Source organism: Amblyraja radiata, chromosome 31 (assembly GCF_010909765.2).
Source record: "Amblyraja radiata isolate CabotCenter1 chromosome 31, sAmbRad1.1.pri, whole genome shotgun sequence".
In the NCBI taxonomy this organism is placed as follows: Eukaryota; Metazoa; Chordata; class Chondrichthyes; order Rajiformes; family Rajidae; genus Amblyraja; species Amblyraja radiata.
This window is the reverse complement of record NC_045986.1, coordinates 14,529,152-14,556,630: the sequence shown is the minus strand read 5'-3', so window position 1 is coordinate 14,556,630 and position 27,479 is coordinate 14,529,152. Positions and strand designations below refer to the sequence as shown.

Genomic DNA, 27,479 nt, shown 5'->3' with positions numbered 1-27,479 from the left:
GTACGAAGTTTGTACGTTCACCCTGTGACCGCGTGGGTTTTCTCCGGGTGCTCCGATTTCCTCCCACACTCCAAAGACATACAGGTTTGAAGGTTAATTGGCTTTGGTAAAAATTGTAAATTATTCCCTAGTGTGCAGGATAGTGCTGGTGTATGGGGATCGCTGATCGGTGCGGACTTGGTGGGTTGAGGGGCCTGTTTCTGCGCTGGATCTCTAAACTAAATTAGACTAAACTCTCAGATGCAGGATGATATTGGACAAAAGAAATGACAAAACAAATTATTAGCAATTCGAGTGGACGTTCTGTATAAATGTCTATTGAAGGCAGAGTGGCTCCTCAGAGAACAGTAACATGATTATGGACAAGCAATAAGGTTTTATGAAAGGTCGAGAGAGTTATTTTGATAAAGTCAAAGGGACTGTACATATAAAGAAGCATTAGATTAAATACATGGATCATATTGAGGGATTTGAAAACATATTTGCCCAAATATTCCCAGTTTAGGCATGGAGCATGGAATGGAAGGGAACATATTACTGGAATATTTCTCTATAACAGTTCCAGGAATGAGAGAGTTTAGCAGCAAGATCAGACTGGACAAGCTGGGGGTGTTCTCTTTAGAACATAGGAGGTTTGAACGCCTAATATGAGATCATGACAGTCTTAGACAGGGAGAAGCTATTCACATGGTTGAAGGCAGTGCAGTTTTTATGCTGGTATGGGACACTGACACTTTTAACAAGCAAAACATCATTATTTTGTTTTTGGCTATGTGACATTAACCATGCAAACAGCTACCTTTGTGCCTACAAACAAAAATGCCAGTTTAAGCACAAAGTGGTAAATTTATAGTTTCGGGCAAAACATATAAGCGGTGGCACAGTGGCACAGCAGTGGAGTTGCTGCCTTACAGCACCAGAGACCCGACTTCGATCCTGACTCCGGATGCTGTCTGTATGGAGTTTGTACGTTCTCCCTGTGACCACATGGGTTTTCTCCGGTTGCTCTGGTTTCCTCCCACGCTCCAAAGACATGCAAGTTTGTAGGTTAATTATCTTCTGTAAATTGTCCCTAGAGTGTAGGATAGAACAAGCATGCGGGTGATGGCTGGTCGGAGCGGACTCGGTGGACCAAAGGGCCTGTTTCCATGCTGTATCCCTAAATTAAACTAAACTAAACTAATATAAGGTGGATGTGAGGAAAGGTTTGTTCAAAGCAGGGAGTGGCTGTACAATCAGGAACTCTATACCTGTAGATAGACACAAAAAGCTGGAGTAACTCAGTGGGACAGGCAGCATCTCTGGAGAGAAGAAATTGGTGATGTTTTAAGTCAAGACCCTTCTTCAGACACATTTCCCTGCCTGTAGGTATGGTTGGAGACAATCAATTAATTAATGGGGAGCCACAAGGAACTGCATATGCTGGAATCTTGAGCAAAATACAAAGTGCTGGAAGAACTCAGTACGTCAGGGATCTGTTGACAGCAGCTGTGGAGGGAATGCATTGACAGTGAAAAGGGCTGTTGGATTGCCAGAAAAAAATGAATTGATGGAAACATTTCAGTGGTCTGCCAGAAAATGAATCTCCTATGTTAAATAATTTGTTGTGGAAATTGGTTGGGTGTAGGAAGCAAAGGAAAAGGGAGTAGAGGAACCTCTTTTAGTTTGAAAAGCAGAAATAAGTGGCATTTCCTAGACATTAATTGATTGTCGGGCTCCAGTTATGCATTTTGCACAGACAGGTGTAACACTGAAACACAAAGAGGCCATAGTTAAAATGGAACAGAAAATGTCTGAAATATACATTGTGTCAGGAAAGAACAAGATAGTATTTTGTGTGCTCTGACAACTGGTTACACTGGCAACATTGATTTAATTTCCCCAAGATGCTGCTAGTTTACATTTTATGAATGAATGATGAAGTCGGCTTCATAACCGCAGGTGACAAATGCATAGCTGATAACCACGTGTAGACGACATTATCAAACCTGCATTGGAACTGATATTGATTTATTATTGGCATGTGCATCAAGGTACAGTGAAAAGCTTTTGTTTATGTGATACTCAATTAAATCAGATCATGCTATATATGCGTACAATAGGGCTCAGTTTCAGTTTAGTTTATTGTCACGTGTACCGAGGTGCAGTGAAAAGCTTTACACGGCCATACACAAGTATAACAAAGAGAAAAATACCCCAGTGTAGGATATAGTGTTTCAACATTACAACGTTACAGTTACAGTGAAAAAGCACTACTATTCCTCTGTTTAGTCTTGTCTAGTCTAGTCCAGTTTAGTTTAGTTTAGTTTAGTTTAGTTTAGTTTAGTTTAGCTTAGTTCAGATTAGTACAGTTTAGTTGAATTTAGAGATACGGTCGACCCATTAACTCCACGCCGACCAATGATCACATACAATAGTTCTATCCTTCACACTAGGAGCGATTTACAGAAGCCAATTAACCTACGAACCTGCGCATCTCTGGAATGTGGGAGGAAACCGGAGCACCCAGAGGAAGGCCCATGCGGTCACGGGGAGAATGTACAAACTCTGTACAGACAGCACCTGTAGTCAGGTTTGAACCCGCGTCTCTGGCGCTGTGAGGCAGCAAGACTACTGGTGCGCCATTGTACAGCTTATAAATGTTCAAGTCACAAATTTTCACTGCATTGCCATCGACTCACGGTCCTATATGATTTCAATTTATAACTATTTTTTCATCATCAATAATAGAGTTGCTTTCTCCACCCATAAAAACATGCAGTTGCAAATGTATCAATGATGCATTGTGACCAGTATTTGCAGCTTTTGCTCAACTCTTTGCTAAATTAAAAAAAACTTTTGCATTCCCTCTCAGATTATCAACTCTCAACAAACACACGCATTTGGAGTACTGTAAGCAAATTTGGGCCCCATATCTAAGGAAGGACGTGCTGGCTCTGGAGAGGGTCCAGAGGAGGTTTATAAGAATGATTCCAGGAATGAGTGGGTTAGCACATGAAGAGCGTTTGACAGCACTGGGCCTCTACTCGCTGGAGTTTAGAAGGTTGAGGGGGGACCTCATTGAAACTTACAGAATAATGAAAGGCATAGATAGAGTGGATGTGGAAAGGATGTTTCAACTAGAGGGAGAGTCTAGGACCAGAGGTCATAGCCTCAAAATTAAAGGGCGCTCTTTTAGAAAGGAGGTGAGGAGGAACTTCTTTAGTCAGAGGGTGGTTAATCTGTGGAACTCATTGCCACAGAGAGCTGTGGAGACTGTCAGTGGATATTTTTAAGGTACAGATAAACAAATTCTTGATTTAAACGGATGTCAAGGGTTATGGGAGAAGGCAGGAAAATGGGATTAGGAGGCAGAAATCTGCCATGATTGAATGGCGGAGTAGACTCCAGGAGCCGAATGGTCTGATTCTAATCCTATAACTTGTGAACGTGAACACACAAGTCCTGAACGAACTTACCATATTCTATCTCGTGCTCCTTCTCCGCCATTTGCTCAAAGTCTCGAATGAGGGACCTGGCTGCCAGTTGGTGGATCGTCTCATTCCACACATCTTCCTGCTGCGTCTTGCAGTTTGCTCTGTGGTAAAGAAGGGACTGAAGATCGAACGTGACTTCCCACTGAGTGATCTTTCCGCAGAGCAACCCAGAAATGACTGCCCTGCAGTCGAGCCTGTGCTGTTGGCTGCCCGTGGTGCAACTCAGAGACTGCTCCGGGAACTCAAAGCATGATTCGTCCTCAAGAGTCGACGATCGATGGTGAAAACATCCTGAAACATCAGACCCAACATTATTCCAGCGTTAGTTCTTCATAAGTTTGTTCATAACATGCAAGTAACTTCATGGATATGCCACGCTGTAGAACCATACAGAACAGTATAGCACAGGAACAGGCCCTTTGGCCCAGAATGTCCATGTGGAACATGATGCCAGATGAAACTAATCTCCTCTGCCTGCACGTGATCCATGTCCCACTATACCCTGCACATACACTGTTCTGCATTCTATATTCTGTTAGCAAGACAAAACTTGTAAAATGGCTTTGGTTAACACATCAATTCTTGCAGTCATTTTATATCAAGAGCATTCCATCATAGGCACTACCCGACATACCTAAACTTACTCTTACATAAACAAGTAGTTTCAGTTTTAGTTTAGTTTCGAGATACAGCACAAAAACAGGCCCATTGGTCCACCGAGTCTGTAGCGACCAGCGATCACCCCATGCACTAGGAAAGGAGCTTGAAAGGACAGCGCTGGTATTCGATAACTGCCTGCAGACTATTTCACTATAAATCAGAACATTAACAATCCCCCAGGCAATGGGAGAAATACCAGCTATCCTCCCCACTGCATCAATCTGAAGAAGGATCCCAACCCGAAACGCCATCTGTCCAATTTCTCCCGACAGATGCTGCCTGACCCACTGCGTCCCTCAAAGACGTTGATTTTTACTCCACATTCCAGCATCTGCATCCTGTTGAGGTCTCCATAATACAAGCTTGTTGGCACGAGAGTATCCTGGGACAATTACCCCACTGATCTTCAGTTCGTACAGCTGGACAGCTTGCCCATGTGCTGTCTTCTCTGGTCAATCCTTCACCGTATAGATGCCCAGTGTGGTTGGAGACAATTGAGCAGCGAGGCAGCACGGTGACACAGCGGTAGAGTTGCTGCCTTGCAGTGCCGGGAACACAGGTTCAATCCTGACTACGGGTGCTTGTCTGTACGTGATCTGCGTAGGTGTTCTCCGGGATATCCGGTTTCCTCCAACACTCCAAAGGCGTATACAGGTTTGTACATTAATGGTAGACAAAAGTGCTGGAAAAAGTCAGCGGGTGCGGCAGCATCTATGGAGCGAAGGAAATAGGCAACGTTTTGGGTCGAAACCTTCCAGGGTTTCAGCCCGAAACGTTGCCTATTTCCTTCGCTCAACAGATGCTGCCGCACCCACTGAGTTTCTCCAGCACTTTTGTCTACCTTCGATTTTCCAGCATCTGCAGTTCCTTCTTAAACATCTTGTACATTAATGGGTTTGGTATAATTGTAAAATGTCCTTAGTGTGTGTAGGATTGTGTTAGAGTGTGGGGATCGCTGGTCAGCATTGACTCGGTGAGCCAAAGGGCCTGTTTCCACGCTGTATCTCTAAACTAAGCTGAATTGGATCTGACGTCCTCTCAGGAGTAGCGTGCCAAAGGTTCGACTGGCCTTAGTCAAGCCCATGATGTGAGATTGAGCAGCATGATGTTAGCACTCCCAATTAATTTCTGATCCACTCACTTACTGCCCCCCATTTGATGCATGTGTGAGATTGGCCTGTTGGTTTCGTTGTGACAACTAATGTCCAGTTCCAAAATGAACAAATAACGTTACATGAAATCCGTAAGAGTTCATGGATCATTTCGGGCCATCACCAACAAAACTGACATTTTATTAAATACCCAAAGGAGCATTTTAATTCTGAGTTTGTGGGTTTTTTGCTTTTTTTTTTTTTTAAATGCATTGTCGTTAATTACAGTATTAACAAATTTATTCCAAGTGTCAACTATGGATGGAAGCTTTGTTCCTCGATTCTACACAAAGCCAGCTCCATTTGTCATAGAGGCAGAAGAATGTTGGCGGGGTCTAATTAGTATTCGCTCTGCTGATTGCAGAAGGCTATTCATAATTGACATGCTTGAACAGATGCCCATTCATTAATGCCTTAATGCCTACGCTCCACATGCCCCTACAGAGTTAAAGATGGATATTAAAACTTATAAGTAGTATATGAATAATGAAATGGTAATACGTGCTGGGTGTGTACAAACTGAATGCTACCCACTTTTAAAAATTGTGAGGCATTCACCAGAGATGTCAGGTTAGCTTCAGAGCCAGCGAAGCTATTTCATCTCAAGATTTTCTTCTCTGTAGTTCTGTTCTTCAGATTAATTTTTAATTTTTTAAAACCAAATTAAAATCCTGTTGGATTTTTTTTCACGTACAACAGTCAATGTAATGTGAGACTTCAGACAGGAAAATTACTTTGCAGTTCATTGCATCAGCTAACCTTTCATCATGCCACCTGAGCCCGGTTGATCTTCAGAAATTGCTGCTGGGCTCTGGGATGTGGAGAGCCAGCACGATGGGCTCTCAACATCTAGGTAAGTCTGGAGTTGCAACCTGACTCAGGCACAGCAGTAGACTTGGTGCCTCACAGCACCAGAGTCCCCGGTTCGATCCTGACATTGGATGCTGTCTGTATGGGGTTGGTACATTCTCACTGTTTTTAGTTTTAGAGATACAAGGCAGAAACAGGCCCTTGGCCCACCGGGTCCGCGCCGACCAACGATCCCTGTGCATTAACACCATCCTACACACACTAGGGACAATTTTTACATTTCCCAAGCCAATTACCTGTACGTCTTTGGAGAGGAAAGGAGCCGGGTGACAGATGGGTGGGAGGTAGTGAGAGAAATGGGTGTACATTAGGAGGGTGCAGGACGAGAGAAGTTTGAAGCAGGTGAAAGGGACATGGTAATTGGGAGATTGTGCAAGAAACAGGTGTGCACTTGGTGGCTCATATAAAGGATTCATTTAAAAAGAGGCCAGACATATAAGAAGAGTTCTGGATTACACAATAACAAGTCTGTAGCAGTAAGAAACTGCAGATGCTGGTTTACCAAAATTACGACACAAAGTGCTGGAGGAACTCAGTGGGTCAGGCGGCATCTCTGGAGAACATGGATATGTAATGTTTGGGTCGGGCCTCTTCAAGCTGATTTTCGGCTGGGTGGGGGGGGGGAAGAAGTTGGAAGAAAGTGGGGGCAGAACAAAGCCTGGCAGGATTTTGCCCGACCTGGACTTGCACCTATTTCTCCCCCCCCCCCTTTCCACCTACATTCCTCCCCCAAGCTTCACAATTCCCAACTCTTCATTCCTTTTGTCTCACACCTTTTGGCTTTTCATCTTTGCCCATTGTCCAACCATCTGCCTGTCAAACCCCCCCCCCCCCCCTTCACCCCCACAATCAGTCTGAAGTGGTGTCCCGACCTGAAACATCAACAAGAATCAAGAGTGTTTTATTGTCATATGTCCCAGATAGACCAATGAAATTCTTAAAGGCAGCAGCACATCAGAATATGTAAACACTCTGTAAACAATATAATAAAGGAGAAAAATAGGTCAGTGTGTGCATAAATATACATATTATATATGCGTGTGTGTAGGGAAGGAACTCGGTGGGCCGAAGGGCCTGTTTCTGTGCTGTATCTCTAAACTAAACTAAACCACTGCCTGTGTCAGAAGGAACTGCAGATGCTGGTTTACACCGAAGATAGACACAAAATGCTGCAGTGACTCAGCAAGCAGGCAGCATCACTGGAGAGAAGAAATGGGTGACTCAAATTGTCTTGGTCTGAAACTCCCCCCATTCCTTCTCTCCAGAGGTGCTGCCTATCCCTCTGAGTTATTCCAGCATGTTGTGTGTGTATATATATATATATATATATATAATATACACACACACACACACACATAAAGATACACATAAAAACAAGCAAACAATAATAGTGAAAAAAGACAAAACCAATGCCCCCAAGTCCATGTCGTTCAGAGCTTATGTCGAGGCTGCAGAACCAATCCATGATTTTCAGAAAGCAAGTCTTTGTTTAATAAAGTGAATTAGAGGGAACCACTGGGAAACCTGCTTGTCTGTGAGCGTTTGGATGAATTCATTGCAGCATGCCGTGTGCACTTTCATTATTGCAAACAATTGTTCTTAGCAACAAAGGACTCCGTGCAGAGAATCCAATTAGTTCCTCAGTGCAAGTTTTGTACGCTGCATGGGTTTAATGAGATATGTCTCTGTAAGCACACTCATCACTGACAACCACTAGGCAGGGGGACTGGAGGAGATCCCTGATTTATTGTGGTTATAAAGTCCAGCCATTGTTTCTGCTCCACTGTTTGTGCAGCCGTTCAGGGAACAAGAACAAAAGATTACCAATCAACCAGTACACCCGGAGTTGCCATGAAATGACGCAGAAACTGCAGTCAGCTAGCAACTGGAGCAAACAAAAACTGCTGGAGGAACTCAGCAGGTCAGTCAGCATCTATGAGGGGAAAGGAATGGCTGATGTTTCCTGGGGGGGACCCTGCCTCAGAACAGGATCAGCCAGGGTCAGTACATTCCGATTGGCCATGATTGAATGGCAGAGTAGACTTGATGGGCCGAGTGGCCTAATACTGCTCCTACTACATATGAACTATGAATTAATGAACAGAGAGGGGAGATCGCCAGAAGAAAGAGGAGAGTTAATGTTCACAAGTGTAGGTGCAGAATGAGGCCATTCGGCACATCAAGTCTACTCTGCCATTCAACCATGGCTGATCTATCTATCTTTCCCTCTGAACCCCAATTTCCTGCCTTCTCCCCATAATAACAGACACCCATATTAATCAGAGCAGTGAGACAGGGGCCAGCAGGTGATAGAAGTAGTAGAAGCAAGGAACTCCGGATGCTGGTTTGCCAAGGAAAGATACAAAATGCTAGAGTAACTCAGCGGGTCAGGCAACATTTCTGGAGAGCATGAACAGTTGACGTTTCGGGTCAGGACCCGTCTTCAGTGAAGAGTCCTAGCCCGAAATGTCACCTATCCATGTTCTCCAGAGATGCTGCCTGACCTGCTGAGTGATTTCAGCATGTTGTATCTTCACTGTAGGAGATAGGTGGACCAGGGAGGGGTGAAGGTTGACAGGCTAATGGAGCCGGGGCGGGGGTGGAATTGGGAGACAGAGCTGGGTGATAGGTAGAAGCAGGCAAAGAAAGAAAAGGCAGATGGATCCAGATGGGGGGAGATGGAGAAATAGGATTGACGGTGATAAGCAGGAATACAGAGGCTACCATCTGATAAGTAAGGATAGTAGGTTTCCTCTGCTGAAGGTATCCAGTGAACTCTGGGGGTCCCTGACATTAGGGACATGAGTTGGGCGGCACGGTGGTGCAGCGGTAGAGTTGCTGCCTTACAGCCCCAGGGACACGGGTTAGATGCTGACAATAGGTGCTATACTTACAAAGTTTGTACATTCTTCCTGTGACCGTGTGGGTTTTCACCGGGTGCTCCAGTTTCCTCCCACATTTGAAAGACGTACAGGTTTGTAGGTTAATTGGCTCGGTAAAAATTGTAAATTGTCCCTGGTTTGTGGTGCATGCTAGTGTAATGGGGATGGATGGCCGGCACCGACTCGGTGGGCTGAAGGGCCTGTTTCTACGCTGTATCACTAAACTAAACTGCACCTCGACAACAATCCAGCAGTTTTATGAACATCAAGTTTATTTAGTAACAGGACCCAACAATCACACCCACCTCTCCCAGCATCAGCCACCCTGAACGATGGTTCCTTTCCCACCCCTTCCTCACACAACCATACCCTAAAGCCACAATCCCTACCTCAGGCCTTATACATCCCACCTCATCCCTGCCCACCACACTCTCTTTAACCATCTTTTAGTTTAGTGTAGAGATACAGCGCGGAAACAGAGCATTCGGCCACACCGACCAGCGATCCCCGTACACTAATGCCCCTGTCCCTCTTATGAAACCTGAACGGAAACCTCTGGAGACTTTGCGCCCCACCCAAGGTTTCCGTGCGGTTCCCGTAGGTTTTTGTCAGTCTCCCTACCTGCTTCCACTACCTGCAACCTCCGGCAACCACCTGCAACCTCCGGGAACCGCACGGAAACCTTGGGTGGGGCGCAAAGGCTCCAGAGGTTTCCGTTCAGGTTTCCTAAGTGGGACAGGGGCATAACACTATCCTACACACACTAGGGACAGTTTACAATTATACCAAGTCGATTAGCCCACAAACCTGTACGTCTTTTGGAGTGTGGCATCGTGACTCACCAGGTTCTGTGCAGCTGCTGATGGACGTGGTCTCCGTCGATGACCTGGAGGTGAGGCTCTCCCCGCCAGGCGCCCCGCTCTTCGCCACGGGTGACTGGTGCACGCCGCGCTGACCCTGCGCTAGCTCCGAGTCCTGGCTAGTGGACATGCAGTTCTGATGCAGCAAGGATGGCCTTACTTTCCCAGCAAGTCCCGACCCAGCGGCGTTCACGCACCAGTTGGCTCCATCTCTCTGCAACGGTTCAACAGTTCAATGGATATTTATTGCCACATATGCAATTAAACATTACACAGAAAAATTCATTTTGCATATAATAATGCTGGAGCTGCCATTTTATCAGAGTACAGGTAAATAGAGTGCGACACCACAGTTTAGTTTATTGCCACGTGTACCGAGGTACAGTGAAAAGCTTTGATGTTGCGTGCTATCCAAGTCAACGAAAGGACTATGCATGATTACAATCAAGCCGTGTACAGATGCAGGATAACTGGAATAATGTTTAGTGCAAGATGAAGTCCAGTAAAGATAGTCCAAGGGTCTCTAATGAGGTAGATGGTAGGTTAGGACCGCTCCCTGGTTGGTGATAGAATGGTTCAGTTGCCTGATAACAGCTGGGAAGAAACTGTCCCTGAATCACGAGGTATGTGTTTTTACAGTTCTGTACCAGACCATCCCACATGATGCTGCCACATATCGTACAGGTGTAAATAGGCAAAGTGCTGGAGTAACTCAGCAGGTCAGGTAGCATCTCTGGAGAAAAGGAATAGGTAACGTTTTGTGTTAAAACCCTTCTTCAGACCCAGACTAGTTGTAACTGTGCACCCGCTAGTTCATCCACATAATCACAGCATCAGGGCAGAGAGTTGTAGCAATCCAATCCTGCAGGATGATTGCAATGGTTTATGCCATCATTATTCTGTTCCTGATAAGTATCACACTAGATGAAACCTTCTTGTTAAATTTCAATTTTTTTGTATTTTCCTTCGCCCTTTGGCCCACTGAGTCTATGCCGACAATCGATCACCAGTTTACACTTACACCTGTTTACTTGTTATCCCACTTTCACATCCATTCCCTACCACACACCTGGGACACTTAACCTACAATTTGGGATGTGGTAGTAAACCATAGCACTCCATGGAAACCCACGCAGACACATGTGGCAGCCAAGATCTGGATCAAACCCGGGTCTCCGGCATCGTGAGGCAGCAGATCCACCAGCTGGGTGATAGGTAGGATTCTTAAAGCCATAGGGCATCGGGCCATTCAGCACGGAAACAGGCCCTTCGGTGCGCCCAGTCAAAGTCAACCATCAAGAACCATTTACATAAAGCCTGCACTGAATCCAAATTATTTTGCCAACATTCCGATCACCTCCACCAAAGTTCCACCACTCATCTGAGCAAAGAAGGCCAATTAACCTACCAACCCGCATGTCTTTGGGACATGGAAGATTATTGGTTCATTGGCTTTCTTTGCACAGTGCGCTACTTTCCTATACTCTCGCAAGAAAACAACAAAAATACAGACAGTGTTAGTTATCCATTATGGGAACCACCAAACACTATGGGACTTCGTTATTTTCTGCACTAGTATTAGTTATCAATTTACTGATTTTTTTCCTTTTTAATTATTTTGTAATCTGTGTGTATTGAGTTTGCGTGCTTGCTATGCTGCTGCCTGCTTGATAGACACCCCATCCACAACCATTCACTCGCTCCGTCGCCAGTAGCAGCAGTTTTTACCATCTACAGGATACACTGTAGTGTAAGAATTTTATTGTTCCGTTGACGGTACAGATACCAATTAAACTTCCACAACTTTTTTACTCTTGGCTCTGCTGTAAGACCCTAACCAACTATGCCCATCTATCTTTTGGATAATCTCAGACACTTAAGCAAAGGATCACTTTCACAGGCTCTTGGAAAGCAGGAGAGGAAGTTTATATCCCGCCAACAATCTGAAACAAACTTAACTAGAGTAACCATTTGCATCTAGAAAGATAAGGGTGGCAAAAGTATCGGGAACACCACCACCAGAAACAAACACAAAAGTGTTGGAATAGCTCTGCTTTTCTGTAAGATGGCTGGAAAGGGAATTGAATGCTCCTTTACACAGAAGATTGGATAGCTTATTTTAGAGGGGAAAACTCAGCAGGACTATGGAGGCAGAGACAGAGCCTGGGGTCGACTGAAATGGTCCTGCGTGTTGGAACAAATAACTTATTTCAGTGTCATAAGAATTCCACAGGTCTCTACCCAAGTATGACATTTCATTCAATGCAATTTGAATCATAACTCATAGCTTGTGTTGACTCTGGCTGTCCAAGAAAGTCATCTCCCTGGATCCATTGCACTAATAATGTGTTAGTCTCTTAGCTCACCTTAGAATTAATTCCTATTTTAACAGCGAAAGAAAAGCAGTTGTCTCTGGCATTTACTGTCTGACATTAATCCCGCAGAAACGGTAAATGTCATGCTTTTGACATTTGAATGTGATGGAGACGCATTTAACGAAGGCCGTTTTAATGCGTGCTCAAGAAGAAGAAAAAAACAGACTGCACTTTGCAAATGAGGTTCATTGAGTATCATTGTTGCAATCTGAAGTCTTTGTGTAATTGACAAAAACTCTAATTGGTGTTGGTACACCACACTAATTGCTCCTTGGGGGGATGGGGCACTGTTTTGCAGCAGTCTGCTGTGTTATTACAGTTTCTGGATGGGAAACAGACGAGGCATTTGTTTCGACCAGCTGAGAGAAGATGGGCCATGTGTACCAGTCCCTTTAATGAACCGCGTGGGTTTCCTCTGAGAGCTCCGGTTCCAAACAAAGATAGCGAGCAAGATGGTCCACTCGACAAAAAAGACGTAGTACGGTCATGGGCAGATTAATGGGTAATTTAAGGACCCATTTCCGTAACCGGCTTCCGTCTCCGCACCAAAGATCCCATAGGATAATAGTGCGGAGACGGAAGCCGGTTACGGAAACATCCTCGTAAAATAAAAGTTATTTGGTAAAAATCTTCTCCTCATTTACAGAATTTTAATTTATTAACACAAACTGTTCCCCTGCAACGTTGATTACACTGCGAGTCGGGTCGGGTCGGGTCGGGATACAGAAATGGATGAAAAAAAGGCACACGTTCCGTTCCGTTGCGTACTACACGTCAGCCCCATTGCATTTAGCAGGAGTGGTCTATCTTGCTCCGCTATAGGATCTTTGCTTCCAAAGACGTACAGGTTTGTAGGTTGTGCAGGAAGGAACTGCAGATGCTGGTTTAAACCGAAGATAGGCACAAAATGGTGGAGTAACTCGGTGGGAGAGGCATCTCTGAAGTCTAAAGTAAAGTAAAAGCCTATGAAGGAAACTTGCCTGGAACTCCCCTGGAGATGGAGAGAGATGTTCTGGGCTGCTCCCGCCCACAAGCTGCTGAGCCCGTGCTCTACGAAGAGGGTTTTTATTGAAGGCAGACCCTGGATCGCTGGGGGTGTACACTCTCTTTGCGACATGCTGTCTACCAATGCAATTGCTGCTGAAAGCTCGTCTTCTGGGAGGAGTCTGTGTATCAACACCTTGAAATATATACACATTGATAAGATTTAGAGCAACATTCCTAACACTTGACAATTCCAGATAGTTAGACTTCTTCTGCGCTTTTATTCACAATCGCCATTTTTGGTTCAAAGTACGCCTAGTTACCAACTCTGGGGTTTTGACGGTTGCCAGGGAAAATGAAAGGGTTGGCAAAGATGTTTGATGGTGTAATTTTCAATTACACTTTTTTTTACACTTGGCGGGTAACTGATTACCACCAGCTTAATAGCAATTATGTGATGGAAATATTAAATTAATTTGGGTGTATTGGTTGAAAGATACAGCATGGAAACAGGCCCTTCGGCCCACCGAGTCCATGCCATCTACTAGTGTCAACCATTCACACTAGTTCTAACTTATCCCACTTGCTTACATGCTAGGGGCAATTTACAGAGGCCAATTGACATACAAATACACACATCTTCAGGATACACCCACAACCCTTGAACTGTGAAGTCAATTGTTAGTGGTAGAGACCTGTGCCATAACTCCTCACCTGGAGATCCACAGTTGCGTGGGTCTGGTGTTCCAGGGATATTCACCCTCACTCAGACACTTATGTTTCAGATTAGTCAATGGTGTTGCCGTGTTATCTCCCACGGAAGGCTTGCCTGAGCCTTATCCGACACTTACATATGCAATCTTCAGCAGCAATGAAGAAGAGGAATCTGGCTATCACAGAGGCATGGTCATCTGCCAACTCCTTCTCAACCAGATCCGATGGATGGACCATAGAGTCCCATCACCAGACTCTTAAAACAAGCACCTCATTCCAAGACAGGAGGACAGGGGGCAAATGCTTCAAGAGTTCTCTCAAGAGCTCCTTGAAGAAATGTAACATTCCCAGTGACGTGTGCCACCCTCTGGACCTTGATTGCTCAAAGTGGAGTTGGAACATCCAGGGACACCGATCCAGTCTCTGTGACAGAAGCTGAGCACAAATAAGAAGCAGCGTGCAATATTACAATGAGGCCCCTTGCCCAGCCTATCAAGCATTTCCTGCCCCCCCCCCCCCAACTGGGACAGAGTCTATGTCCCTTGTACGGAACCTTTTAGGCATCTCCGTAGCCTAGGGAACTGGGATAGAACCAGCTCACCTCAACCCAGGTGAGCTGTGTAAATTAGTTTGATGGTGGATAGATCTGTTAGAACACAAACCATTATCCAATTTGGAACCAATTTGAAGGACAGGACTGGAGGTTTAACTGGAGCAGAGTGGTGCGGCTCTATAAGGTGCAGGTCAGGCTGCATTTGGAACACTGTGAGCAAATTTGGGCCCCATATCTGAGGAAGGATGTGCTGGCTCTGGCGAGGGTCCAGAGGAGGTTTACAAGAATGATTCCAGAAATGAGTGGGTTAGCACAAGACGACCACTTGACAGCACTGGGCCTCTACTCGCTGGAGTTTAGAAGGTTGAAGGGGGACCTCATTGACACTTACAGAATAATGAAAGGCATAGACAGGGTGGATGTGGAAAGGATGTTTCCACTGGTGGGAGAGTTTAGGACCAGAGGTCATAGCCTCAGAATTAAAGGGCGCTCTTTTAGAAAGGAGGTGAAGAGAAACTTCTTTATTCAGAGGGTAGTTAATCTGTGGAACTCATTGCCACAGAGGGCTGTGGAGGCCTAGTCAGTGGATATGTTTCAAAGCAGAGATAGATAAATTCATGAGTAGAATGAGTGTCTAAGGTTACGGGGAGAAGGCAGGAAAATGGGATTAGGAGGCAGAGATCAGCCATGGTTGAATGGCAGAGTGGACCTGATGGGCCGAATGGCCTAATTCTACACCTATAACTTGTGAACATGGTTTCGGCAACATACTGAGCGTGTGTCAGAATACAAGTTGTGCTTTTCAAGCAATTGTAGATTATATATTGTAAAAGTTCTTCACATTTCATCAGAATGACACTTTCGTGGATAGGATAGGTTTAGAGCGATATGGACGAAGTGCAGGCAGGTGGGACAAATGTAGATGGGGGGGATATTGGTCAATGTGGGCAAGGTGGGCACGTTGGGCCGAAGGGCCTGTTTCCACGCTGTATGACTATGACTTTCCAAATATCAAGAGAGCAACACAGGGGCAGATGCAGTTTAGTATTCCAGTAAGGGCTGGTTCTGTTGGCCCATCTAAAATTAAACTCCGCTCAAAGTTTCCCAACCCCAACCGGCTTACCTTCCGTCTCAGGGTCTTCGTTCATGGGGGCAGGTTCCATGGCAGGGTCTCGGCACCCTCTCCAGTTCTCCGGATCCTCCTCTTGCGAGTGGTAAAAAACTGAGCTGCTGGACTGCTGAGACCAGGTCAGGCTGCACCTCCACTCTTTATTCTCAAACAAGTCAAGAGAAGATCAGAATATGGGAAATGGAAGCAGAAGGAGGCCACTCAGCCCATCAATCCTGCTCTACCATTCAAATTTCGAAAAAAAAATTTCATCAATATAAACTTTGTTCAATGTAAAAAAATATAAACAAATCAGGAACTGTGTAAAAAATCCATCTGACATTCTTAGAGGCAATACATACTTTAAATGTATGTGTGTGTCTGTATATATGGGTGTCGCTCTGTATATGTGTGTGTCCGTATATATGTGTGTGTGTGTATCTCTGTATAAATGTATGTATGTGTGTGAGCCTGTATATGTGTGTGTCCGTATATATGTGTGTGTGTGTATCTCTGTATATATGTATGTATGTGTGTGAGTCTGTATATGTGTGTGTCTGTATATATGTGTTTGTGTGTGTCTCTGTATATATATATATATATATGTGTGTATGTGTGTGTGTCTGTTTCGCTCCCTGTCTCATACCAATACTGGGAACTGCCAAGATCAGATCTCACCAGAGCCCCATCCAAAGGTAATGATGCAGTGGAAAATACAAACCTCCTCATGTACATCCTATCTCAGGAATGAAACAGGCTGCAAGAAGTGGTGAACTACCTGGTCCATCACAGGTACTGGCCTCCTCAAAGGGATCTACAGGAGGCACTGCCTCACAAATCTGCTAATATCATCAAAGAACCACACCACCCTGGCCATCCTCAGGCCTTTGTCACTTATTCATCCCATCGGCACTCTTCGATCCTGTCCTCGGGTACTGTCTGTGTGGAATTTGCACATTCTCTCTGTAACTGCTTGGGTTTCCTCCGGGTGCTCTGGTTTCCACCCACATCACAAAGACGTGCAAGTTTGTAGTTTAAATGGCCTCTGTATATTGTCCCCAGTGTGTAGGGAGTGGATGCAAACGAGAGATAGCTTAGAACTAACTTTTCACTGTACCTCGATACATGTGACAATAAACTCAACTCAACTCAACAACTAGTATAAACGGGTGATGGATGAACAGCATGGACACGGAGGGCCAAAGGGCCTGCATCCATGCTGTACCTCTAAACTAAACTCAACAAAATTAATAATGACCAACTTGACCAAACAACAATAACTCTCTAAGTTGAACCAAAGATAAAAAATTGGAAACTCTCGATGTAATATTTGCCGCAGTTGTTTAGGACAGCAATGATATGCAATGGATGCAAAGATTGTACTGTTCATTAGATCCTTCTAACTTCCCACCTATACATACATTTCTTCCAGAGGCTCATAGGAGCTCCAGCCTCACCACACTCCCACACAACTGTGAAGGCAACTTATTGTCACCCAGCCTTTAACATCAACCCTTTAGCTCAACCCTGCAACAGTGAGGAGATTCGGGATAGAATCGCATGTTTGTTGTGGTGAAAACAAGGACCATTAGGCCCATCGAATGAATGCTAGCTCCTTGCACAGTCTCAGAATAAAAGCATGTACCTTAAGAAAGATGAGGAAAATTTTAATTAATCAGATGGTGGTGAATCTGAAGAATTCGTTGCCACAGAATGCTGTGGAGGTTAAGGCAATGGATATTTCTAAAGTGGAGATTGATACATTCTTGATTAGTACGGGCTTCAGGGGTTATGGGGAGAAGTCGGGAGAATGGAGTTGAGAGGGAAAGACAGATCAGCCATGATTGAATGGCGGAGTAGACTTGATGGGCCGAATGGCCTAATTCTGCTCCTACAACTTGTGAACTTATGAACATGAAGCTCCGTGATTTCTTTCTTCCGTATGACTATGCCTGATGCACGCAGCATGGTTTGTGTAAATTTAATCTCAGCCATGCAGGGTTGTCACTTCAAATAATTCAGTAACAAAAGCACAGGATGCAGGATTTCATACTTACTGACTTGAGGCTTGAGTGATACCTTGAAGTGTCATATACAATGCAATATTCTACTAATCTATCTCCAGGGAACAGGTAGGTCGTTCCGATTGGAGAAGGAAGCACCTCGGTCGTGACAGGGAAGAACCAATCAACTGTAACGTCACTGAGGAAAGGTGCCATTGCCTTCTTCAGCGAGTTCACCATCTGCAGAAAAGCAATCAGAGTAATTTTTACTTCTCCTCATTTGTGCCTCTGCTGCAACCAAAATGATTGATCAGTTAATTCCTATTAAGAAACTCTTAAAAAACATGGGTTAGCATTCAGATGTTTCTGTGGTGTTCAGTTATATTAAAACGTGGGATTTCACATTTACGCACTGCACAGAAAGCCCGTGTGTCTGCAAGGGATAATCCTCAGATAGGCCCAGTTTAGTTTTAGAGACACAGCATGGAAACAGGCCCTTTGGCCCACCGAGTCCACGGTGACCATCGATTACCTGTTCAGTGTTCAAGAAGGAACTGCAGATGCTGGAAAATCGAAGGTACACAAAAATGCTGGAGAAACTCAGCGGGTGCAGCAGCATCTATGGAGCGAAGGAAATAGGCAATGTTTCAGGCCGAAACCCTTCTATCTAGTTCTGTATTGTCCCATTTTCGCATCCACTTCCTACACACTAGGTGCAATTCACAGAGGCTAATTAATCTACAAACCCGCAAATCTTAGGTGGGAGGAAATCCATGTTGTCACAGGGAGAACATTCAAAGTCAACATGGACTACATCCTAGCTCAGGAATTAATCCGGGTGTCCAGTGGTGCGAGGTAGCTGCCTCTACCCACTGTGTCACCCATGAATAACTGGACTTCAGGACTGCCTTAATACAAATCTAAGTTGCTGCCTTACAGCGACGGAGAACCAGGTTCGATCCTGACCTCGGGTGCTGGCTGTGTGGAGTATGTACGTTCACCCTGTGGGCCCCTCCTTGGGTTTCCCCTAGGTGCTCTGGTTTCCGCCCACGTACCAAAGACACATGGATTTGTAGGTTAATTGGCCTCTGTAAATTGCCCCTTGTGTGTAGGGAGTGGATGTAAAAATAGGATAGCATACAGTAGAACTAGTGTGAACGGGCGATCGATGGCTAGACTCTACCCGATGGGCCGTAGATCCTGTTTCCATGCTGTATCTCTCAATCAATCTTCATTTGAGTTATTTGATCAAACACTTTGGTCGCTGGTCTTGAAATTTCTAATTATTCTTACTGAAATTGCAATTTTCAGTTTAAGTCCCATTCATCTCCAGGATATTATTACATGGTTAAATTTCGTGCCTTCAATCAAAGTGAGCTTATTCTCAGTAAATCTCTTTAAAGTGCCTGCCGCAGTACCTTAGGTTGCAATCTTTCTCCTTCGTCGAGAAACTCAGCTGCTCCTTTGGAAGCAGAGGCCAGTCCGAGGACCAGTCTTCTGGAGGCGTTCTGTCCGAGGCCAAAACTGTAGCACCTGGGAAGGAAGTGAGAGGGAGATCCAGGATGAGGATTGCTGCAAAGTCTTTCCCAGCCCTGATCACAAACACCTGTGCTGCTGAGTTACTCTAGCGTTTTGTGTCGATCTTCGGTATAAATCAGCATCTGCAGTTCCTTCCTACACAATAGTGAACCCTTTTCACTTCTCTCCTTCCCATCTCCTTACACAAATCAAAATGGACACTGATCACTGATGAAGCCTGGATATTGAATGCTGTTATAAAACAGTTATACAGTTATACATCACGGGAACAGCCCTTTGGCTCAACTCCTCCGTACCGACCAAGATGCCCCATCTAATCTAGTCACATTTGAAACAGCGGTTCATGTGCCCCTCCTCTAATCACAGCTACTGCATCCAGTGTTCCTGAGGTAGTCTAAGGTACATCGGCGAGACCAAGCATGGACTCAGAGACCATTTCGCCAAACACTTGCGCTCGGTCCTCCAGGTCCTACTTGATCTCCCAGTTACTGACCATTTTAACTCCTCTTCCCATTCCCGCACTGACCTTGATGTCCTGGGCCTCCTCCATTGCCAGAGTGAGGTCACAAGCACCTCATATACTACATTGGTAGCTTGCAACACAAAGGTGTGAACATTGAATTCTCCAATTTCAGCGAATTGCAAACCCCCTCCTCTCCCTTCTTCCCCCTTCTTTTCCCTCTCCGCCCTGTACCCCATCTGGACTCGCACCTATTTCTCCCATCCCCCTCCCCTTCCACCTACATTGCTTCCTTCGCTTCACAATTCCCAACTTTTCAACCACTTTTTCTCACATCTGTGGTTCTTTTAATCTCTGACCTTCGTACAACTGACTATCATAACCCCGTCTCATCTGTACCAATTCTTTGCTCTCCACTGTTCCAGCACCTACCCCTCCCCCCTTTTCAATTAGTCAGAAGGGTCTTGACCTGAAACTTCACCTGTCCATGTTCTCCAGGGATGCTGCCTAACCTGCTGAGTTACTCCAGCACTTTGTCCCTTTTTTTTGTAAACCAACATCTGCAGTTCCTTATTTCTACAATATTCTAGACTAATTTTCCTGTGTTTGGCCCATAACCTTTTTTAATCCACTTTCCTGTCCAAATGCCTTTTAAATGTCTGAAGAAGGGTCCTAACCCAAAATGTCCTTTCATTTGTCTCTACAGACACAGCCTAGGACCTCATTCCAGGGAGTGCAGGAGGCTGAAGGGTGATATTTTAGAGGTGTATAAAATTGTGAGGGAACGCACAGTCTTTTTCCCAGGGTCAAGGACCAGAAGGCGTTGATTTAAGGTGAGAGGAGAAATAGTCAATAGGAACCTGAGGAGCAACATAACATTAAAAAAAAAAGACATTTGAACAGGCACATGGATAGGAAAGGCACATGGATAGATAGGCCAGGAGCGGACAAATTGGACTAGTTGCACAAAAGGGACTGTTCCTGTGCTATATGACTTTATGACATATGATGAAAGAACGGATCGACGGGGCTTATATTCACTGGAATTCACAAGGATGAGAGGATATCTTATAGAAGCATATAATATTATTTTGGGATTGGACAGGTTAGATGCAAGAAAAATGTTCCCGTTGTTGGGGGAATCCAGCACCAGGGGTCACAGTTCAAGAATAATGGGTAGGTCATTGAAGACTGAGATGAGGAAAAACCTTTTCATCCAGAGAGTTGTGAATTTGTGGAACTCTCTGCCACAGAAGGCAGTGGAGGCCAATTCACTGGATGTATTCAAGAGAGAGTTGAATGTGGCTCTTAGGGCTAAAGGCATCAGGATATGGGGAGAAAGCAGAACGGGGGTACTGATTCTGGATGATCAGCCACCATCATATTGAATGGCCGTGCTGGCTCAAAGGGCCGAATGGCCTACTCCTGCACCTATTTTCTATGTTTCTATGACTCTATAGCGACCATTGTACCTATCTAGACCCACAGATAAATACAAATGGCAGCAAGGACGTACGTAATGGGCTGAAAGGCTCTTTCTGTGATGTATAACTTGAGAAATGGTCAAAAATGAAAAAAACCTCCAAAATCGTTTTATAGAGTTATTTTAATTTTAATGGCTTTTATGGGTGTCAGGGACATTTGAAAACTGTTAGATTCCTTGACAGTTTTGACAGGAAAGAACATTCCGGCGCCATCAATGTCAGCTGCTTTTTCTCAGTCTGGAAAAGGCCACTAAATGGTGCTAATTCAGGCATCGTTGCCAGTGAGATCCCCCTCCACAGCCAGTGTCGGTCAGTCCAAGTGAGTGAAGACCACGTGCGGTGATTCTGGGCTGTAGACCTGATCCGGCAAGACACCTTCAAAACTTTGCAGAAATATGTACAGTTCTGTTTGCCCAATTACAGGCAGTAGTTTAACTTTCCCTCTCTCCAGAGATGCTGCCTGTTCCGCTGAGTTACTCCAGCATTTTGTGTGTCTATCTTCGGTGTAAACCAGCATCTGCAGTCCCTTCCTACACAGGCAGTGGTTTAGTTTAGTTTACAGATACGGCACAGAAACAGGCCCTTCGGCCCACCGAGTCCATGCCACCCAGCGATCCCAGCACACACTGGGGAAAATTTACAATGATACCAAGCCAATTAACCAACAAACCCGTACGTCCTAGGAGTGCAGCGGGAAACCGGAGCACCTGGAGAAAACTCACGCAGGTCACGGGGAGAACGTACAAACTCCGTACAGACAGCACCCTTTATCAGGTTCGAACCTGGGTCTGTGGCACTGGATGGCAGCAACTCTACCGCTGCGCCATGGTGCCGCCCAGTATGTGGATGCTTTGGAGAGGGCGCTGAAGACATTTACCAAATTCGGGAGAGATCAGATAATAGCTATAAAGGAGAGATTTGACAAACTTAGTGTGTCGGTAGGAACTGCAGATGCTGGTTTAAACCGAGGACAGACACAAAAAGCTGGAGTAACTCAGCGGGGCAGGCAGCTTCTCTGGTGAGAAGGAATGGATGATATTTTGGGTCGAGACCCTTCTTCAAACCTAGATTGTTTTCCCGGGTTGGGTTGAGGGGATATCTGATGGAAATATATAAAATAAGAGAGATGTAAATAGAGTAGACAGTCAGAATCTTTCTTCGGAGGATGGAAATGTCAAAGATAAGAAGGCACATCTTTAAGGCACATCAGAGAGCTGATGCTTAAAGGTGATATGTGGGACATTTGTTTTACGCAGAGATTAGTGTGTGCCTGTGAAATCTGCCAGGGATGGTGGTGGAAGCAGATACAATAGTGGCATTTAAGGGACTTTTATAGGCACATGGATACGCAGGGACTGGAGGGATGTGGTCATGTGCTGGTAGATGACATTAGTTTAACTTGGCATCAAGTTAAGCACCAACGTTATGCTGTGCTGTATTGTTCGATGTTAGATCCTTATCCTATCAAATTGTTACTGGGCTTCTCAATATTTGTGAGCTGATGGACAATTACCTCATCATTTAGATGGATGAGGGGGGACCTCGTTGAAACTTACCAAATAGCGAATGCCTGGATAGAGTAGATGTGGAGAGAATGTTTTCACTAGTGGGAGAGTCTAAGACCAGAGGCCATAGCATCAGAATAAAAGGACGTACCTTCGGAAAGGAGATGAGGATGAATATCTTTCATCAGAGGACAGTGAATCTGTGGAATTCATTGCCACAGATGGCTGTTAAGGCCAAGTCATTGGGTAGATTCTTGATTAGTGTCAGGGGTTATGGGGAGAAGGCAGGAGAATGGGGTTGAGAGGGAAAGATAGATCAGCCATGATTGAATGGTGGAGCAAACTTGATGGGCCGAATGGCCTAATTCTGCTCATATAACTTATGAACAACGCAAGAAAAGGGTGGGTTAATTGTCCACTGTAGATGGTGAGTAGATGGCAACCATTCTTACAATCCACAAAACCACCAACTTTCATGTCACCTGCAAACTTTGTCACATCCAAGCCAGTAATATGTATCTCAAACGAATGGTGAGTGGTAGAATCTGAGGGTGGACACGATGGTAATGTGGGGAGAATTAAATTGGATTTGTGTGCAGGATCGGTGCAAACAGATGCTTGACAGTTGCCGTGGAATCTCGGGTCTGCTGTATGACTCAACTCCACCACTAGGGCTAATTCTGCAGATGCATGTGCTGCGATCCAATCTGTAATGCACACAATTGTGCCACTTTGGTTCCGGAGATGCACCTTTGCCTGTGGAGGGTTTTACAATGTCCTGAGGTTGTGACAGATGCTATAGAAATGCAGGTGCTTTTGGCAGATCAGCCATAGAGTCAAACAGCACAAAAACAGGCCTCCTGTTTCAGTTTTGGCCAAGGCTGAAGCTGAGATGCTGACTGTACTGTTCTGTACATTACATAGCCACTGAAAAAAATATGAGGCAGCAGTTTTATGGGCTGCGTTATCGCTGAGTCTTACAGAACATGTTCTAAAACACCTGACGTCGTTCTGTCATTGAAACTGGCTAAATAGAATAAAATTAGAGCTCAGTCTAATGAGGGAAAATAATCTTGATGGGAGCTAAGACTAGGTTTTATGTACATTCTTGTACTCTAGTGGAAAAAATGATCTGTACAAAGGGATGGGGAGATCAGGAAGAGAAAAAATAAAAATGGGCTTTTGATAGAATGACTCAAGACACAATGATACTGCAATTAAATTGTGTTCTTATATTGACATATTAGAACATATCGGTAGATGAAATTTATATAAGGTAGACACAAAATGCTGGAGTAACTCAGCGGGACAGGCAGCATCTCTGGAGAGAAGGAATGTGGCGACATTTCGGGTCGAGACCCTTCTTCAGATTGATGTCGGGAGTGGGGGGGGGGGGACGGGGACAAAGATAGAATGTAGTCGGAGACAGTCTGACTAGTGGGAGAACTGGGAAGGGGAAGGGGATGGAGAGCGAAAGCAAAGGCTATCTGAGGTTAAAGCAAGGGCTATATGGTATATATGTGTGTGTGCGTGTGTGCGTGTATGTGGGTGCGTGGGTGTAGGTTGAATACCTATTCCTTTTCACCAGAGATGCTGCCTGACCCACTGAGTTACTCCAGCATTCTGTGTCTGTCTTTGGTGTAAACCAGCATCTGCAGTTCCTCCGTACACATTTTGTTTGCTCCACTGCAAAATCTCCTCAAGGTATGCCTACTTTGAAGAAGTTCTCCTCCTCTCTCTGACACCCTCTCTCACTGCTTCTCCTCTGTGGAGTCTGAAGAAGGGTCTCGAGCTAAAACATCACCAGGCTGGAACTATCCCATCGTTTAAGAAACAGTTAGACAGGTACATGGATTGGACAGGTTTGGAGGGATATCCAGGCAGCATTCTGATAAAACTCTTCTGTACCCTCTCCAAAGCCTTCACATCCTTCCTGTAACAGGGTAACCATCTCCACCTTAAATGAGTAACCCATTATCCCCTTAATCCCTTATCCTGAAAATGCCCCTAATGCGTAGGGAATGCTTGCACGAGTGGGATAACTTAGAACTTGTGTGAACAGGTGATGGATGGTTGGCATGGACTCGGTGTGCTGACAGTGCAGGAAGGAGCTGCAGGTGCTGGTTTAAACCGAAGATAGACACAAAAAGCTGAAGACATTCCGTTTCGTGTCGAGACCCTTCCTCAGACTCCGTTCTTCAGAAGGGTCTCGACCCGAAACAGAATGTCTTCAGCTTTTTGTCTATCTTCGGTTTAAACCAGCACCTGCAGTTTCGGGTCGAGACCCTTCCTCAGACTCCGTTCTTCAGAAGGGTCTAGACCCGAAACGTCAGCCATTCTTTCTCTTCAGAGATTCTGCTTGTCTCGCTAAGTTACTCCAGCGTTTGTGTCTATCTTCGGTGTTGAAGGGCCGGTTTTTCCATGCTATATCTTTCAATGGAATTTCACTCATGTTGAAACAACACTCGAAGCAATACTCCACCCCCCCCCCCCCCCCCCCCCCCCCACCCCGCAATGAAGGCAATAGTTTAACATGTCCGGGATGCTGCTGCAAGAAGATTCCCCATTGTACCTCTACCTCGTGCATTTGACAATGAACTTGAACTTGAACTTTTACGCTGATGAATGGTATGAAAAACATCACCCGCTAACGGTCTCAAAGGATTAAAGATCGAGATACATTATCACAGCGAGGGATATTTTTAACTCAAGGCCAACAGGACTTCCCGAGGTACCTGCTGGTTTGCGCATGGCAGCGTACGAGGTCGATCACTTTCCCCGCGTTGCTGACGGTTCCGTCGGTCAGGAGGAAGAGCAGGCGGGGGTGGCCGCGGTGAACTGGCTGTTGGAAGATCCATCCCAGCGGTGACAGCATGTTTGTTGATCCCATGTCGGCCCTGAGTCTCCTTATGTAGTCGCAGGCCGCTGTCAGTGTCTCCTGCAGGGATTCACAGAGTCAGAGGAATGCCGTTTACCTTCTTCACCATCCTATCTAGCCATGTTGCCACAGCAAGGTACAGGAGCCTGAAACCCCAACCACCAGGTTCAAGAGTAGCTACTTCCCAACAGCCATCAGGCTCCTGAATACTACATAACACTAACCTCAACTGGGATCTACTATGGACTGACGGTTGCATTAAGGACTTTGGTTTTTTTTGCACTAGTATTATGTTATTGACTTTTGATTATTATAGTTATCTGTGTGTATTGTGTTACTGGGCCTGTTAAACTGCTGCAAGTAAATATTGCATTGATCCATTGTGGGCACATATGACAATTAAACACTCTTGACTCTCTTGAACTATGGACTTGAACACCAAAGTTCATCAACATTCCTAAAGGGCCTGTCGCACTGCGGCGACCTAATTGGTGAGTTTAGAAGAGTTTAGGAGAGTTTGAATAAGTGTCACGTTGAAGACCTCCTTCGACCAAGACTAGCTTCGACTATCTTCGGGAAAATTGGACACCGAATAGTGGAGAGTGAAGACGACCTCCTTTGATCTCCTTCGACTTCCCTTCGACTAAATTGAAGACTATCTACGACTACCTTCGACTATCATTGATTACCTTCGACTACCCTCGATTACCTACGAATAACACGACCTACTTCGACTAAACTGACGAGTAAAAAAAATATCGATTTTTTTCCATGGCGACCTTTTTTTTATTCGCGGGCATTTTTCAGCATGTTGAAAAATACTCCGCCACCGAGCTGAGGCCTCGAGTACGCAGGGACTACTCTCGAGCATGAAGGAGAGTTCCAAAGACCTCCTAGGACGCCGTATCGACCATGCTGCGAGTATGAGTCGAGGGTAAAGTGGGACAGCCCCTTTATTAGCATCCTGCCATTCACTGCATGTGTCCTACCGCTCCTTGACATCAAAATGCTCCACCTCGCACTTGTCGGGATTAAATTCCATCTGCCAACGCTCTGCCCAGTTTTTCCTCTGATCTATATTCTTCTGTAGCCTTGGGCAACCTTTCTCACAATCCACAAAACCACCTACTTTCATGTCTCCTGCAAACTTACTAATCCTACGTTCACACCCAAGCCAGTAATATGTATCTCAAACAAGTGTCTCAGCACAGATTGCTCCGGCACACTCCTGGTCACAGATGTCCAATCTGATTCACCTCCTTCCACCACTACCATCAAACCACAAGACATGGGAGCAGAAGTAGACCATTCTGCCCATTGAGTCTACTCTGCCATTCGTTCTCTCAACTCCATTCTCCTGCCTTCTCCCCATAACTTTTGATGCCCTTACTAATCAAGAACCGACCAATCTCCGCTTTAAAGAGACCCTCTTCTTCCTATCACCAACGAGGGAAAGATAATTTTCAAATAAGAATTTTGGAATGTGCAACTTTAGTTTACATCTTCTCAGCCAACTGGGTCAATCACATTTGTATCAAACATTTCCATAGCTACAAAGTAAAAGCAACATCAAGGCAAATCAATGCATCTACTGTTGGATGATGACTGGTAGCTACTGTGCAGCAGTAATGCTGCTTAATTGGACTCTGCGTTGAAGATGGACTTTGATCTGGAGATGTGTGGGTGGATGGTTAGCATAAGCAGTATTCTGCTTGCTTCCTGTGGTCACGGCTTTAATCCTGTCAGAATGTGGGAACAAATATCATTAGCTTTCAGCCAGGCAGCTGCGAGGGAGAGTAAAAATAAATGATGAGGCTCATTCAGATGACAAGTCACGAAAGAACGCAGAGTGCCGGAGGAACTCAGCAGATCAGGCAGCATCTCTGCAGAACATGGACAGGTGACATTTCAGGACGAAACCCCTCTTCAGACCCGCAATGTCACCTATCCATGTTCTCCCCCTCCCATTCCAACACT

General features: G+C 45.1%; 1 protein-coding gene across 1 annotated transcript in view; it reads right to left on the bottom strand.

Annotated features, from left to right (window-relative positions):
- vwa5b1 (von Willebrand factor A domain containing 5B1) overlaps window positions 1–27,479 on the bottom strand; it is a 94,987-nt gene that overhangs the window by 26,721 nt on the left and 40,787 nt on the right. Inside the window, exons 9-15 of the mRNA XM_033047788.1 lie at window positions 25,360–25,562; window positions 19,055–19,169; window positions 17,691–17,876; window positions 15,649–15,799; window positions 13,255–13,454; window positions 9,882–10,113; window positions 3,459–3,767 (exon numbers count right to left, since the gene is read on the bottom strand). Coding sequence (XP_032903679.1) covers window positions 3,459–3,767; window positions 9,882–10,113; window positions 13,255–13,454; window positions 15,649–15,799; window positions 17,691–17,876; window positions 19,055–19,169; window positions 25,360–25,562 — 1,396 coding nt within the window. The remainder of the gene's footprint in view (window positions 1–3,458; window positions 3,768–9,881; window positions 10,114–13,254; window positions 13,455–15,648; window positions 15,800–17,690; window positions 17,877–19,054; window positions 19,170–25,359; window positions 25,563–27,479) is intronic.